Consider the following 16,147-nt stretch of genomic DNA (forward strand, 5'->3'; position numbering starts at 1 on the left):
GACTCGAAGGACAGAGGGATACACTAAGTAGAACCTTCTCATCACGGATCTGGTAGGACAAAAAGGCATGGCCAATGTTATTGTTTCCCCTGGTGTTTATCATGTGTGGACTAAAACAGCATAAAACCTGGTGTATCACAAAGCATGATCAAATGAATTAGCCAGCTACAGTAATTTTGAGAAACATTGAGAAATAATTTTTGCTAGATTTTTTGGTCAAATTAATCACTTATCTACCTTTGATAAGCAGCTAGCTAGTGTACAAAACATTAAGGACACCTGCTATTTCCATGACATAGACTGACCAGGTGATTCAAGGTGAAATCCATGAACCCTTAGTTATGTCACTTGTCAAATCCACTTCAAATCAGTGTACTTGAAGGGGAGGAGACAGGTTAAAGAAGGATTTTTAAGTCTTGAGACATGGATTCTGAATGTGTGCCATTCAGAGGGTGAATGGGCATGAAAAAAATATTGAAGTGCCTTTGAACGGGGTATGGTAGTAGGTGACAAGTGCACCAGTTTGTGTCAAGAACCGCATCGCTGCTGGGTTTTTCACGCTCAACAGTTTCCATGTGTATCAAGAATGGCCCAGCACCCAAAGGACATCCAGCCAACTTGACACAACTGTGGGAAGCATTTGAGTCAACACGGAATATAGTCCATGAATGCTTTCAACACCTAATAGAGTCCATGCCCTGAATAATTTAGGCTGTTCTGGGGGCAAGGGGGGGAAAGTGTTCTTAATGTTGTGTCAATATTAGGAAAGTGTTCTTAATGTTGTGTACACTCAGTGTAGCTTGCTAGCTAGTTAGCTCCCATGCCAATTTCAAGTCTTTCTAATCTAATATCTGACTAACTCGGAAATATCAAGTTATTTCAGAATGAAAGTTAACTGGCTAGCGCATCATTCTTTGTGACATGTTAGCTAGCTATCCCCAGTTAGATAATGTGTTTTCACTTATCGCATCTGCATGCTTGTTGCTTTCTCCCTGGTGCACTCATTCGTTCGTAAACTGGCTGTTCATTCTAAATAGTATAATCTAATCTGTTCAGTTGCAGCATGTGCAGCAGCGGTCATTTGGTTTTTGACATGCAAAAGTTAAATAGGTGATTATATACTGTTGTTCAAATGCACAGATCGCTTTATAGATCTTCTCAAAGAAACTACCAGTAGTTGTGGCATCATATTTCTGTCATGCTGCTTTGTTGACAACTCCAACCACCTCGCACCCCAGGTATTCGGCCAATCAGCGGCCGCCACTGCATTTCAGTCTGTCACACACTGTGTCCTAACACCACCAAGGGGGAATGTGTCCCCCTCTCACTGAGGAGGCCCAGGAAGAGATTCTAACCTTACTGCTGCATCACACTGTTCTGATCTTGGGGTTATACAAGACAACCCACTGAAATATATCAAACAAAAATATAAATGCAACCTTTTCATTGATTTTACTGAGTTACAGTTCATATGAGGAAATCAGTCCATTGAAATAAATTAATTGGGCTGTAATCTATTATTTCACGACTGGGAATACAGATATGCACTGTTGGTCACAGATACCTTTAAAAAAAAGAATGGGCCTCAGGATCTCGTTACGGTATTTTTGTGCATTCAAATTGCCGTCGATAAAATGTGATTGTGTTTAATGTCCGTAGCTTATGCCTGCCGATACCATAACCCGACCGCCACCATGGGGCACCCTGTTCACATCAGCAAACCGCTCGCCCACACGACGCCATACAAGTGACCTGCGGTTGTGAGGGCAGTAGGATGTACAGCCAAATTCTCTAAAACAACATTGGAGGTGGCTTATGGTAGAGAAATTAACATTCAATTCTATGGCAACAGCTCTGGTGGACATTCCCGCAGTCAGCATGCAAATTGCACGCAGCCTCAAAACTTGAGACATCTGTGGCATTGTGTTGTGACAAAACTGCACATTTTAGAGTGGCCTTTTACTGTCCCCAGCACAAGGTGAACTTTATATGTTGTGTTTATATTTTTGTTCAGTGTAAAAACGCACAGTCTACTGGGGAAGTCACCCACAGAGTGAGCAAGTGTGAGTTCATGAATGTCTCTGTGAGTGAATGTGTGAGTAGCCTTGGGGACAATCAAAGTCACCGAAGACCAAACACTCAACGACTCATCGTCTCAGATCAATAAATAAAGCTGAACAGAACACAGTGGTGAGTTAAGGGTCTGGCTTTCTAACGAGACTACTGATCAGACTGCTCTATCCCTTAACACAGTTGACCTGGTCTGTGATAGGTATTCACCTGGCAGTACCTCATTTAGGAACAATCCTGAGAGCCCAGGCAGGGCATTGGTTAATCCAACAGTGTGATTGTTCTCTACCACCTGCAGACATGTTTTCCCTGGGGATACAAAACAAGTGACAAGCACTTCCCTTATCTAACGACTCTATTTGGATTACAGGTGTTTTGCATGTCAACTCTTTTTGAGCAGAGACGATGGAACATCACCATACATTGGCATATAATCTATAATGGACAATTTACGTCTATAAAATTGACAGTTTGTCAGTAGGGTACAGATCAATACTTACTCGTTTTCAAGCAATGTCATACACACGACCTCTTTGACGCCCGGGTTGTTGGCCTTTTCACAGGAGCAGTTCTGGAGGTTCCAGGTAGCCACCCTGACCACCGCTTTCCCGTCCCGCATCCCCGACGGCGGCTCCACGTTGGGCCGCACAGACATGATCCGAGTCGGCCCCCAGGGTGGAAGCTCCATGTCCTCACTCCAGAGACTGAACGATGTGGGGCTCGGGTGAGACTTGGTAGTGTATGCCAACCCCCCGTTAGTATTGGTGGAAGGTGTTCTGGAACGCTCCACAAACACTTGGAAGCGAATTTTGTCCAATAGGGAAGAGTTTATGTGATTGACCCTCACCAAGTCTTCGATGCTTTTAAACGGACCGTTTTCTATCCGGTATTCTACTATGTTCTTCGCTATTTTATCCGTGATGCCACGGATGCTCATGAGCTGCGCCGGTGTGGCGGTGTTAATGTTCATACCTGTGCATGACAGGTGGGGTTCGAAGTCTTTACGCAGAGACGACGGCGAGTGTTGGGAAGAACTCGTCCTGCTCGAGACGCATATCTCCAGTCTGATGATCTCCAGTTTGCCAGCACCGATTCCGCTCACGAGAGCCAAGTCCTCTACCTTTTTAAACCCCGCAATGCAGTCCCGGTACTCCACGATATTCTGCGCTACCGTGCGGTTCACTCCCGGTAGAGTCATCAGCTCCTCCTCCGTGGCGGTGTTGATATTCAACCGCTCTTGGTTCACGAGGATGTGGCTGAAGTTGCACGCGGCGCTAAACTTGCGCTTGCTGTTGCTTAAATCCGTAGGGTCTTTAGGGATCGAGCGGTGGCACCCCAAATTCCCTCCCATGGCTGCGGTTCAGTTGGCAGGGCAATCCACCGGGGCTTGGAACAGTCTAGACCGGACCGAACGGCAAAGGCAGCAGCACCACAGCAGCAGGCGCGCAACGTGGAAAAATTGCCTACAGTGTGATTGATCGACTCCTGTTCAGATATGCCCTGCATGCAAGACAGTTGTAGACGTGACAGTTTTTTTAAACTAATTTACAGACATATGAGCCGTAGTATGTTTTATCGTATTTATTTTTTTGGGATTCAAATATAGAAAATACGCACAAGAAACGGTTACGCACGAAACAGCAGTTCGACTCGGTTACCCTCGCAGGTCCAATTCTTTAGTCGTTTAGCTATCTGTCTAACTCCATTTTTATCATGAAGCCTACTGGTGTTACGTCCTTGCTGAATATTCAGGTACCGGCCAGCTTGCCGAGAGGAACTGGTCGGTGGCGTGCTGGTGCTACAGCACCTTGTTCGCGTTAAACGCCAGCTGGTCTCAACGTCACACCAGGGGGGCGTGGCTCTAACCTGACTGACAAATCAGTTTTTTCAGTCCACATGTTGTGCTGAGTCCTTGAAGAGGACTTCAGATCTGATGCAATTTATCTAATTTACATTATAATACATGCCTAAAATGGTTACATTCTAAAGAGAAGAGCTCTCGAAATCAGATATCTCAATACAGGCTATCACATGTAAAATGCAGCCTAAAATAATCCCTTTTACGCTTTTACGTGTTGTAAGGAATATTACTTCAACAGGTTATAAAACACTTAATACACATCAAAACCCTAAAATTAGATTTTCTATTAAATCTCTTAATCTGTTGGTTTTTGTTTGACACTTCTGGTCAGACGGTTTCACAAGTGGTGCACAGGATTTATTTCGATTGAGTAGGTAAAATAAACTCAAACACTTTAGCAACTCACTTAGGTGATCTTTATGAAAAGGAGAAGTGTGCATGATGATAAGATTGTCATATTTTTTCACCTCATCTTTTCTCTTCTACAAAATAAGCTATTATTAAATCTAAAGTTGCGATATAAGATGTAATAGATCACTATAATAATAATATATAATACTTTACTTTAAGGTATCTGTGACTTTTTACACACAGACACTTCAACAAATAATACTCAAATGTCCATGTTGGTCACAGTCACAGAGGCCCCTAAGTGTTCTCAATTTTGCATTTCAAATAGTGTTACAACACTTAATTTATTTTCAGTAAATAAAATACACAGATATTGGTGCACTGTGCAAGCAGGGATAGAATATAAATTGGTATTTCAAAGCTTCATATAGCCCACAGCCACCTCTCTCTCTCGTTCGCTCTAAAACAGAAATAAATTAGCTAGGCCCCCGTTTCGTCCCTCTCCAGTCAAATAGAAATATGCAGACAACAGAACAACCAATGAGAGAGAGGTGCTGAAGGTGGTCAGAGTTTTACATAACATGATGCATTGTGGCCAGTTTCAATGGACAGCCAGGCTAAGTAATGCCATTCTGGTTTCTACACTACAGGTTTTTTCTCCTCTGATTTGATTAGCATCTCATTTGCATTTTAGATTAGCCAAAAGGGGATTATGTTGGATTTCATCTCTGGCTACATAAAGCTGGTGATAGATAAGCTATCAAACTGTATAACACTTTCTGAACTATGTAACAGAGCTGTACACTATTATTTTGTTTTGTTAGAATGTTTTCAAAACAATGTGGATATTATGCTGTGAGGGTTCTGCATAACAAAGCAGTGGACTTCCCTTTTGGAACTGTCTATACTGGCTTTTGCTCTAGCCCTGCTCTAAGCACACCTGATTCAGCAAATTTAGGCCACCCCTGCCCAAGAATCTCCCTGGCATAAACCAGGAAGCTGTAGACAGGAAGATATCTGATCGCCATGCAGCGTACACCGGTACGGTTCCACCACCAGTACTGATGGGGAAAGCCATGCATGCAGTGTTCACATCACAGTGTTTCATGACATGGCTCAAAGTCAGAACACTTCCACATTCACGTGAACCCTGTTCTTATTACACAATACCAAGGAAGTCAGAATCACTGAGAAAACATCAACAGGTAATAAAGCTGTATTGATGTCTACAGATGTACCAAAACAGTATGACTTCACAAAAGGATAAGGGGATCAAATAAATAAATAAAGTGATCACAGCCAAAAATAGCTGAAAATATTTAGATATCATAAGGTGATATGACAGACATATCGAGGATCCTGTTTCCCCTACCAGTAACCCTGTGCTCTGTTCCATGCCACTTCTTTGTCAATATTGACTTACTTACACTCTAGTTGTGGCAGCCAAGGCTCCTGGCCCCACTTGACCTGCAGAGAGAATGGAAGTTGGTCTACAGAGCACGCAGCTGGAGCGTGACCAGAGGACAACCACCATTTTGTCTTCTTAACTCCTATCCAATATTTCTCAATTACTCTGATCATATCACCCCATAAACTAACTTGCCCATGTGGACACAGAAACTTATCCAAAGTGTGTCTCAGTTGGCAAGACTGGTGCTAGCGCTGCCAAGGTAATGGGTTCACTTCCCACAGGGATCACATACAAAAAATGTATGCACTCACCAACTGTAAGTTGCTTTGGATACAGGTACACACTTAGGCTGCGTTTACACAGGCAGTCCAATTCTGATCTTTTCCCCACTAATTGTTCTTTTGACCAATCACATCAGATCTTTTCACATCAGATCTTTTTCAGAGCTGATCTGATTGGTCAAAAGACCAATTAGTGAAAAAAATATCAGAATTGGGCTGCCTGTGTAAACGCGGCCAGAGATGCACAAAGACACACAGACACAATCATTGTCTGGTCCAATGATGTAATGGGATTCTGGCTAACAAAAGGCCCGTCTCCATGGTGGCAGAGACCACAGGTGGTGAAACAGTGCAGACACACAGACAGAATAGAATCTGGCTCCTGATCCCTTAGTGGGTCCAGAGCTGAGAGGCCCTGTCTAACTAACGTACTGCTGTGTAACCCTATTGCATGGCACAACGAGAGAGAGAGAGAGAGTGTGGCACACCAAGCGAGTGCACTGTGTGTGTTGGCTGGGCTCCCTGCTTGTACCATCAAACCCCTGCAACTTCTCCAGAACGCCACAGCCCGCCTGGTGTTCAACCTTCCCAAGTTCTCCCATGTCACCCCGTTCCTCTGCACACTCCACTGACTTCCAATATAAGCTCGCATCCACTACAAGACCATTGTACTTGCCTACGGAGCAGCAAGAGGCACTGCCCCTCCCTACATGCAGGCTATGCTAAAACCCTACACCCCAACCTGAGTACTCCGTTCTGCCACCTCTGGTCTCTTGGCCCTCCCACACCTACGGGAGGGCAGCTCCCACTCAGCCCAGTCAAAGCTCTTCTATGTCCTGGCACATTGGTCTTTTGACCAATCAGATGGTGGAACCAGCTTCCCCCTTAAGCTAGGACAGCAGAGTCCCTGCCCATCTTCCGAAAACATCTGAGACCCTACCTCTTCAAAGAGTATCTTAACCCATAAGAGTCTAAGCCGGGGGGGTTCTACTAAGCTATATGGAATTGTTTTAAGAAGGTCATACCAAGGATCATTAGCTATTTGATTTGGAATTTTAAGACCTCTTGAAGTATAAAAAAATATATATATATATATATAGATAGCTCTGGAAAAAATTAAGAGACCACTGCAAAATTATCAGTTTCTCTGGTTTTACTATTTATAGGTGTTTGGGTAAAAATAACATTTTTGTTTTATTCTACAAACTACTGACAACATTTCTCCCAAATTTCAAATAAAAATATTGTCATTTAGAGCATTTATTTGCAGAAAATGACAACTGGTCAAAATAACAAAAAAAGATGCAGTGTTGTCAGACCTCGAATAATGCAAAGAAAATAAGTTCATGTTCATTTTTAAACAACACAATACTAATATTTTAACTTAGGAAGAGTTCAGAAATCAATATTTGGTGGAATAACCCTGATTTTCAATCACAGCTTTCATGCGTCTTGGCATGCTCTCCACCAGTCTTTCACATTGATGTTGGGTGACTTTATGCCACTCCTGGCGCAAAAATTCAAGCAGCTCGGCTTTGTTTGATGGCTTGTGACCATCCATCTTCCTCTTGATCACATTCCAGAAGTTTTCAATGGGGTTCAGGTCTGGAGATTGGGCTGGCCATGACAGGGTCTTGATCTGGTGGTCCTCCATCCACACCTTGATTGACCTGGCTGTGTGGCATGGCGCATTGTCCTGCTGGAAAAACCAATTCTCAGAGTTGGGGAACAATGTCAGAGCAAAAGGAAGCAAGTTTTCTTCCAGGACAACCTTATTTCATGCTTCCTTCACAAAGACAAATCTGCCCGATTCCAGCCTTGCTGAAGCACCCCCAGATCATCACCGATCCTCCACCAAATTTCACAGTGGGTGCGAGACACTGTGGCTTGTAGGCCTCTCCAGGTCTCCATCTAACCATTAGACGACCAGGTGTTGGGCAAAGCTGAAAATTGGCCTCATCAGAGAAGATGACCTTACTCCAGTCCTCTACGGTCCAATCCTTATGGTCTTTTGCAAACCTCAGCCTGGCTCTTCTTTGCTTCTCATTGATGAAGGGCTTTTTTCTAGCTTTGCACGACTTCAGCCCTGCCCCTAGGAGCCTGTTTAGAACCATCCTCGCCGTGCACTTCACCCCAGCTGCCGTTTGCCATTCTTTTTGTAGGTCACTTGATGTCATCCTACGGTTGTTGAGTGACATTCGAATGAGTTGGCGGACTCGTTTTCGCCCTCTGCCGGTCTGTAGCTTTGTTGTCCCCAATGTCTGCCGCTTGAACTTGTTCTTATGAACCGCCGTCATTGAAATTTTAAGGATGGAAGCAACCTGACGCTCACTGTATCCCTCTGCCAATAAAGCCAGAATTGAACCCTTATTTTCCTCACTCATAACTTTCCTTTTCAAATCTTTTGGCATGGTCAATAGTAATTTTTTTGATTAATATTACTTTTGAGGTACTATTAGCACTGTTTTTGCCATCCAGCTGGTCCTATTGCAAGAGGATAGTGATGACCACAGCAGTGGTTTTTATACTTTTCCTCGTTAAATAAGATTTGGTTCAGGTGATCACCTAATCAGTAGCTAATTCAGTAGAATGAGGTGTGCCTGTGTTGGAATTCAACAGACACTGGAATGGAATGGCTGTCATACATGTAGAGATGCCGATTTAAGAAAAATGTGCAGTGGTCTCTTAATTTCTTCCACAGCTGTATATACAGTACCAGTCAAAAGTTTGGACACACCAATTCATTCAAGGGTTTTTCTTCATTTTTACAATTTTCTACATTGTAGAATAAAATATTTTATTTCAGCTCATGAAACATGGGACCAACACTTTACATGTTGTGTTTATATTACTTACTACGACTGAGATAGGTGGTTGCTATTTTAAGATGAATGCACTAACTGTAAGTCGCTCTGTATAAGAGCGTCTGCTAAATGACTAAAATGTAATATGTAAAAATGTGTGTGTACTGTGTGTGTGGAATAGCGAGTGTGTGTGTTTGCGTGTGTTGCCTTGTCCAAGCCATGGGACAACAGAGTTCACACAGAGAAAAAAGCTAAAACATGTTGACAGCCGCAGTGGCAAATCTTCTCCCTCCGTTGTCTGTCTGCTTGGACCCACTCCAGCTCACCACACACACACACAGAGCTCCAAAAACCAAAAGGTCATTGTCAAAATGAGCAATTAAGCAGAACAGACTGTGCAAGCCAAGTCAGGGGACTGCATTTAGCAAGAGCTTCCCTGTGTTTCACCAACTATGGAACGGTTTTTGGCAGGAAGGAGGTCTCAGGGGTGATAGACTAGAGAAAAGGCACCAAGCGGTGTGGACAGCGAAAATAAATCGGAGCGTCGTAGTGCTATGTAACAAAGATTGGATCCAGTTTCCCATGGACCGGGCAGCAAGAGACTGCTGATGAGTGATTTAGCGTTAGTAACCACTCCACTGAGGCATAGAGCTGAATAGGGCACTGTAAATAGTCAGGGAGCCTTATACTAAGTGGACTGATAGATGCATACGGTGTCTAGAGAAAGCTCACAACTGAAGTAGGCCTCAAGGTGACAATACATAGATGATAGAAAGTATGAGGAATATTTCTTTTTCAGTTTCTTCATTGCTCCCTAGCATGTCAATACAGTATGTGATCAAAATGCACTATGCACAACTGAACTTTTATCCAATTACTTTGAGTGGAGTATTTGGCCATTACCCTCAGTGCAATGGCCATGAATAAAACCTGGTTAGTAGAGACGTTCATTCTGGACCGCACGGCTCCACGGGTGCCGACTGAGCACAGGGCGAGCAAGACATGAACCTTGACCCTTGTCCAGTCTGACTGGCTAGGATGATGTGGTCAACAGACCAGACACCAAGGACCAACGCCAACACAGCTTTCTGTGTCAAAGGGTGTCGGTCCACAATGGACCCAATATCAATTGGCAGGCTTTTACTGCTTAACTATTACGATCAGCTAATTCCTAGATCACCATTGTCTCGTTCCGTTTTAGGTCAAACTTTTCCAATAATTCATTATATTGTCTCAAAACCATCTATCCCAACGGGATGGTTTAAGTGGGTTAAAGGCATCAAAGATAATCAGCCATCTCCCCCAATGAACTCTGAGTGCATTTCTCTATTCAGGAGGATTCAGGTTTGGAGTACACCATGACGAGATGATCAGGTCTAAAGAGCAGAATGTTCAAGGGGCACAGAGAGAAAGTGTGTGATAAGACTGGAAATTCCCGAGATATGGCCTATGACAGCATGGCAGGGTTCCCCAACTGGCGGCCCGGTGGTTCTATTTGGCCCCCCAAGTTATGAGCCCAATTATTATTAATAATAAATATATCTCTCATCATTGGACATAAGACTAAAAACACCAGGAATTCAGCTTCAAGTGATTTTACATTTTGGAATTCTGTTAAAGTATTCCCACTCATAATAGACATACAGTGCATTCGGAAAGTATTCAGACCCCTTGACTTTTTCCACATTTTGTTACGTTACAGCCTTATTCTAAAATGGATTAAATTGTTTTCCCCCCTCCTCAATCTACACACAATACCCCATAATGACAAAGCAAAAAGTATTTTAGAAATGTTTGAATAATTAAGTAAATAAGGTATCTTTTTTTATGTGCAAACATCTCTAAAAACCTGGTTTTCGCTTTGTCATTATGGGGTAGTGTGTGTAGATTGATAGGGGGATTATGGGGTAGTGTGTGTAGATTGATAGGGGGGGATTAATACATTTTAGAATAATGATTTAACGTAACAAAATGTGGAAAAAGTCAAGATGTGAATTCTTTCCGAATGTACTGTACGTGATCAAATACAAATGTAAGAAAGGTTTGTAATAATGTCAAATATCTGTTTGGGCTTCTTGCGGTCAATTTGCAATCTACAAATGATTTGTAATTATGTTCCGGACCCCCAAATAACTGCTCAAGAAAACGAAAGAAAATCAGCCCGCAGCTGAATCTAGTTGATGATCCCTGTTGTATGGGATATGGCGGAGTCAGTAGTTATTCACTGCCCCCTGCTGGTGAAATATAGCACGCATCTTGGTGTGGAGGACATAAACCGCAGAGGACATCTTTTGACTTGTAACTGGACTCAAAAGGCGAGCAAAGCCGCATTATACCACACTAATTCACTTCCATCAACAAAAAGCTTATTTGATTCCCCTTATTTCAATAAAAACCACCTGGGGTTGTATCATCACACGTTTATTAGTAGACTTTACAATAAAAACAAAACAAAAGACAAATAAAAAAATACAGAGATACATTACATGAACAGAGTTAAATGTGATGTAAGGGAAGGGAACCCCATAGTTGTTTATTACAGTCAATGCAGACCTGTTTATTTACAGTCATTGGACATTGTAAGTAAACAACAATAGGTTATGTTAACGGATTGAGTCAACAACCAAGCTTTCCTCCCCACCATCTTCTAAAACAGAATGGAGAAATGCCTACAAACAAACATGGAACGAAAAATTAACAGACAATTACTGTAGCAGGGCCAATATAAGAGAACCCCCCCAAAAAACAGACAAAATCATCATCAATGAAACATTCTAACATGACTGAAGTTATACACGGCTAGATAATTTAAATGACAAGAAATGGAAGAGCATAACATTTTTGGATGAGGGCCAAAAAAACAAAAACAACGATGACTAAATAACTAAAAAACAAAAGTCGTTATAAAAACAAAACGCCTGAGGTGTGTAGCTTGGTTTGTAGCTTCCTACTCCGCAGTTTGGTCATTTGGCATTAAATAGAACACTACAAGAAAGTAGTGCAGTCTCCAAGGTCATCTAACTAGAAAGAGGAAAATAAAGCAAGAACAGTCTTGTGGCATTCTGGGTTTCAAAAAGAAAAGAAAACCTTCTCTGAAATCATGAAACAGCTCATACCTGTGGGTTTTGTTTGTGTGTGTGAGACTGTGTGACTATGTGTGCTTGAGAACTGTGAACCAAAAAACATGATTGTACAACTGTCTTACGTGCCCATTTCAGGAAGAATAAGAAAGGTCTTTGGGGAGGAGAGCGAGAGAACATGAAGGTAAAAAAAAAGGAGACAGTATAGTGATGGAGTATGTTCCAGGACTGAGCCCGTCTGTGACAGTGAGTCTTAATCTAGGACCCTCACCCTGGCCCCCAGTTAGAACCCACTTCCCCCAGACAGTCCATGCTGCTCCTTCACACACACACACACACACACAGTAACAGGTTTTTGGTCGACAGACAAACTGACGGTCCAGGTTGGTAAATTGGCAACTAGTACATTGTTACACGGTGGATCTACTGAATTACTTTTAAAATATCTTCTTCTTTTTGTTCTTTTCCAAGGTCCTGTAGGAGCGTGAGAGAGAGAAGAGAGTTGGAGAAAAGAGAGCGGGAAGAGAGACAGATGATCACTATGTCGATTACGAGGCAGAGCTCTTTATAAATGACCGTGTATGCAGTATTTGCTGCAGTGTGTATGTGAGTGATCTCCAAACAGCACTTTGGCTGAACCCTGTGCCATTCTCAGCCTTTCAACAGGTGTGTATTGTCTCAAAGGGAGTGTGTGTTTTGTGCTGTGCCTTTTCCCAACCATTGAGACACGTCTGTCTCAAAAAAATTGACAATAAGTAATATTCCAACATTTTCTTTGATGGTACAGGATGTGAGGCATCGAAAAATACATACTGTATTATATGACACCGCAAAAATAGGTTGAATAATTGTTTACGGTTGACTCCATGTAATATTGTTCTATAGAAATGTATGTGTTGGCCGTCTTTTTCATGTGAGTTGTAGTAGTGTGTTGTACCTGGAGGAGTCTAGTTTATGTTGCTCCAGCACCCTCTGCTGCGCCTCCCAGTGGTTCTTCTCGTCCTCCAGCTGGCGTCTCTTCTCCTCCAGCTCCTTGTGCTGGGCCTCCAGGTTCTTCTTCATCTGCTCGTGGCGCCGCTGGAGCTGCAGACAGGACAATTTGCATCATTTGCATCGCTGAAATCTAGTGTGTCTGTGTGCGTGTTAGATGTAGGATTCTAATAAAAACATACAAATGTAACCATTCAAACTGGTGTCTTTTTTAAGTGAGATTGCTCCATGAAAAAATAAAACATGGGGTGAGTGAGTGTGTTTTAGTGATTTAAGTGGTCTGAAGGTGTTCTGTTAGGTTCCAGTACCTCTTGCTCAGAGTCTTTGAGCTTCTGGATCTTCTCCTTGACCTTCATCTCAAACACCTGTTCCATTTCCATCTCCATCTTCTTCATCTTGGCCACATGTTCCCTCCGCTCCTCCTCCATCTGGGCCAGGGGACTCCTGCAGGGTTGAGGCACGTACACACACAACATCCATCAGGCTAAAGCCTTGCACCCCAGCCCTAGCCCAGAGTAGTCAAACTCAGACTTTGGGCCAGGGTGGAAATTCCTGTCACCATCTCTGTTGCATAGACTTATGCCTGGAGGAGGATGAGGAGGAGCAGGGGAGAGGAAGGCCTTGGATGTGGAAGACCCAATGATTCAGTGACAGAGGACAATAGCTATCTGTCTGTTAGTAAAGCCAAGCCATTGCGTCGCTGAGTTAGTGAACACCAAGTTGCCAAAAAGCTCTACTGGTGTGGATGCTGAGTGAAGCTCACGAAAAAAAAGCAAGAGCCTAATCATAGGACAAATAGGATTTTCCTGGAAGACTATTGGAGACTATTCTACCAACAAGTATTTAATGAAGACTTCTGGGCAGTTTTCTAGTGCCGTAGAATTATATCATCCATATCGTGACCTGGTAGGGGCCTCTAGTTTAAAATAAAGAGCAGCATCTGTATACAACACTGATATCTGTACGAGGCAGAGGGGAAAACAGAGAGGAGAGAGAGTAGAAACGGAGCCAACTTAAGAGGTTCTTGAAGAACTGAAATGACACTTACATGCCTTCATTTGTGTCAAATCTAAAAAACAGAAACATACACACTTAGCATGCTGATATTATGATGACCATGTGTTAGAGAGCTAGTAGCTAGATAATGAGAACAAATGCTGGTGGTTACTGTGACATTACGGTGCATTATTTTAGTGAGGTTTTCTGTGCTTGGCTGTGAATTAGCAGTGGTTCAGGGTTATTAGATCGTGGGCTATGTGTGGGTGACTGTTAGTCCCTGTGATCAGGGGAGAGGATTGCGTTAGTGCAGGGCCTCGTCACCTTCCCTTCATCCACGCTGATCCAGAAGACCTGGAATGGAGAGAAATGGGAAACAGAACCACTTATAAAAACCTTTGGTGGACTGTTGATTAGTACTCACTTGGTCATTGGTCCCTTGTTCTTGTTGTTGTCCACTCCGTTGTATGTGACGGCTGCTAGCTTCCTGCTGCGGTAGTTCTCATAGTGGACGTTGTTGGTCACGTCCTTCAGGTCCTGCATGTGGGTTCTGGATCAAATCAAATTAAAAAACGTTATTTAAACTGCATGTAGGTTCTGGAACAAGAAGACCGAACAGAACCACTCAAATACAACTTTATTTAAACAAAAATTAACCACAGCAATAAACTTTAGAGTAAAAAAAAAAAAAAAGTGACACTAAAAATACTTTTAAAAATGTAAACAGTCAGAGAGAGCAGTGAGGAACGATATCGCACTGAGAACTGGCACCATAATGTCTCTGCCATCTGCTGCTGCTCATGCAGAGTGTAAAACAGGCCACTCAGTGGAGCATGACCATAATGGAGAGTGTGTTATAACAGTACCTGATGAGCATGTTCCTCAGGATGGTGAAGTCACAGTGCTCTCCATTCTCCACTTGCGAGAGAGAGCGAGAGAGGAGGAAGAGTTAGAGTAGTCAGTCACCACAAGGGTGTGTGGCAGTCACAGGAGGGAGGGAGAGAGCGAGAGAGGAGATCGAGAGCTAGTCACAGCTCAAGGGAAGACCTCAATTGCATACTCCTCATGTCCGCTCTCCTCGTAACACATCGGATGAGAAGGTCAGAGGGGAGGGACCTCTGGCTTTCTCATCCAATGGGTTTTGAGAAGGAGACGAGGAGAGAGGATGCGAGGAGTATGCAATTAAGATCTTCCCCTAGAGAGCAGCATGGAGTAGACAGGGAGGAGTGCCTGGGTGTAATACTGTCAGCAGCCACAGGGTGGTGCCAGACACCACATATACTAGTTCCCCTGAGGTTTCTGCCTGACTGCAGTGTGTAGAGTGGATCACATAGCTGAAGTGTGGCCTTGCACTCTCCCTATTTATACACTTACATGGTGCCAGAAACATTTTTGGTATTCCAAAACTCACTCCCCATGGGCGGGTAACATGCAACTGCCACAGAGGTACTGTAGTAGTAACTGCACAATTCATCCAGTCGAGAGAACACAACTCTACTATCTTATACAGAATTAAAGCCTCACACACACAAACTACAGACCAAAGACCTTGACTCGTAATCTGGTCATATAAATAAATAAAAGAGCTGTATCTGAATGGTAGAGTTTAGGGTAGAACTGATTTGACCATCTACTCATGCAGCAGTTGAAAACAGTTGGGAGCAGAGAGGGGAAAAGACCGGAGTTCTGGGGTTAGAGTGTATTCTCGTGTGTGTGTTTTTTTTTTTGTACGTGACCTGAGCTCTGGGCCGATGACTGCTGGGGTCATGAGGTTAAAGTTCAGAAGAAATAGCTAAAATTCATTACACGTCTACTCTACTAAGACCAGTGCTGTACAGTCCAGACTAATTTACAACCGTTCATAACATGCGGTTGTATTCAAGAAGAAAAACGACATGCACGTCCAATTTGTACCCATCAAGTCAGTTTGAGTTTAAAATGACGAGATGCAGAGAGTCGAACAGGAGACTTGCGTTAAATGGTGAAACAGTCCTCTTTCAAATCGGGGCTCTCAATTCATCTCTCTCGGTGAGCTGCTGCATTCCTGCGTGCACATATTCCTTAGTCGGATGCGTTAAGTGGGAGGGTTTTAGAGGTAGTGCATTTTTTTTTTTTTTATGAGTGCTAAAGCAGCTTCCTGTCGGTCTGTCTGTCTGTCTAGCATCAAAGAGAACTGAACACACATATCCTGTTGAGTAGAACACATCTGTCTGCTACATACAGGACTCTCCTCAAAACACACCCCTCTATCTAAAGGGCCTGTTCTATATTGAGTGAAAGTCAAACTTGTAACACAGCAACGG

General features: G+C 43.1%; 2 protein-coding genes across 5 annotated transcripts in view; both read right to left on the minus strand.

The window, feature by feature from the left end:
* The window catches only part of LOC311118280 (endonuclease/exonuclease/phosphatase family domain-containing protein 1-like), a 43,403-nt gene extending 39,499 nt beyond the window's left edge, over nucleotides 1–3,904 (minus strand). Inside the window, exon 1 of the mRNA XM_084157609.1 lies at nucleotides 2,571–3,904. Coding sequence (XP_084013735.1) covers nucleotides 2,571–3,421 — 851 coding nt within the window. The 5' untranslated portion in view covers nucleotides 3,422–3,904. The remainder of the gene's footprint in view (nucleotides 1–2,570) is intronic.
* A 7,260-nt stretch (nucleotides 3,905–11,164) lies between these two features.
* LOC311121353 (septin-7-like) overlaps nucleotides 11,165–16,147 on the minus strand; it is a gene marked incomplete at its 5' end in the record, with an annotated part of 41,810 nt that continues 36,827 nt past the window's right edge. For 2 of the 4 annotated variants that reach the window (XM_084157954.1, XM_084157952.1), the window contains 5 exons: nucleotides 11,186–12,332; nucleotides 12,796–12,941; nucleotides 13,157–13,292; nucleotides 14,269–14,394; nucleotides 14,711–14,762. In XM_084157954.1, the coding sequence (XP_084014080.1) occupies nucleotides 12,296–12,332; nucleotides 12,796–12,941; nucleotides 13,157–13,292; nucleotides 14,269–14,394; nucleotides 14,711–14,762 (497 nt within the window). In that variant the 3' untranslated portion in view covers nucleotides 11,186–12,295. Of the gene's footprint in view, nucleotides 12,333–12,795; nucleotides 12,942–13,156; nucleotides 13,293–13,896; nucleotides 13,918–14,268; nucleotides 14,395–14,710; nucleotides 14,763–16,147 lie in introns of all 4 variants that reach the window. The other 2 variants (XM_084157953.1, XM_084157951.1) reach the window with 2 other exon arrangements.

The sequence above is a fragment of the Coregonus lavaretus genome (genome assembly GCF_964263955.1).
Source record: "Coregonus lavaretus genome assembly, chromosome: 3".
Lineage (NCBI taxonomy): Eukaryota > Metazoa > Chordata > Actinopteri > Salmoniformes > Salmonidae > Coregonus > Coregonus lavaretus.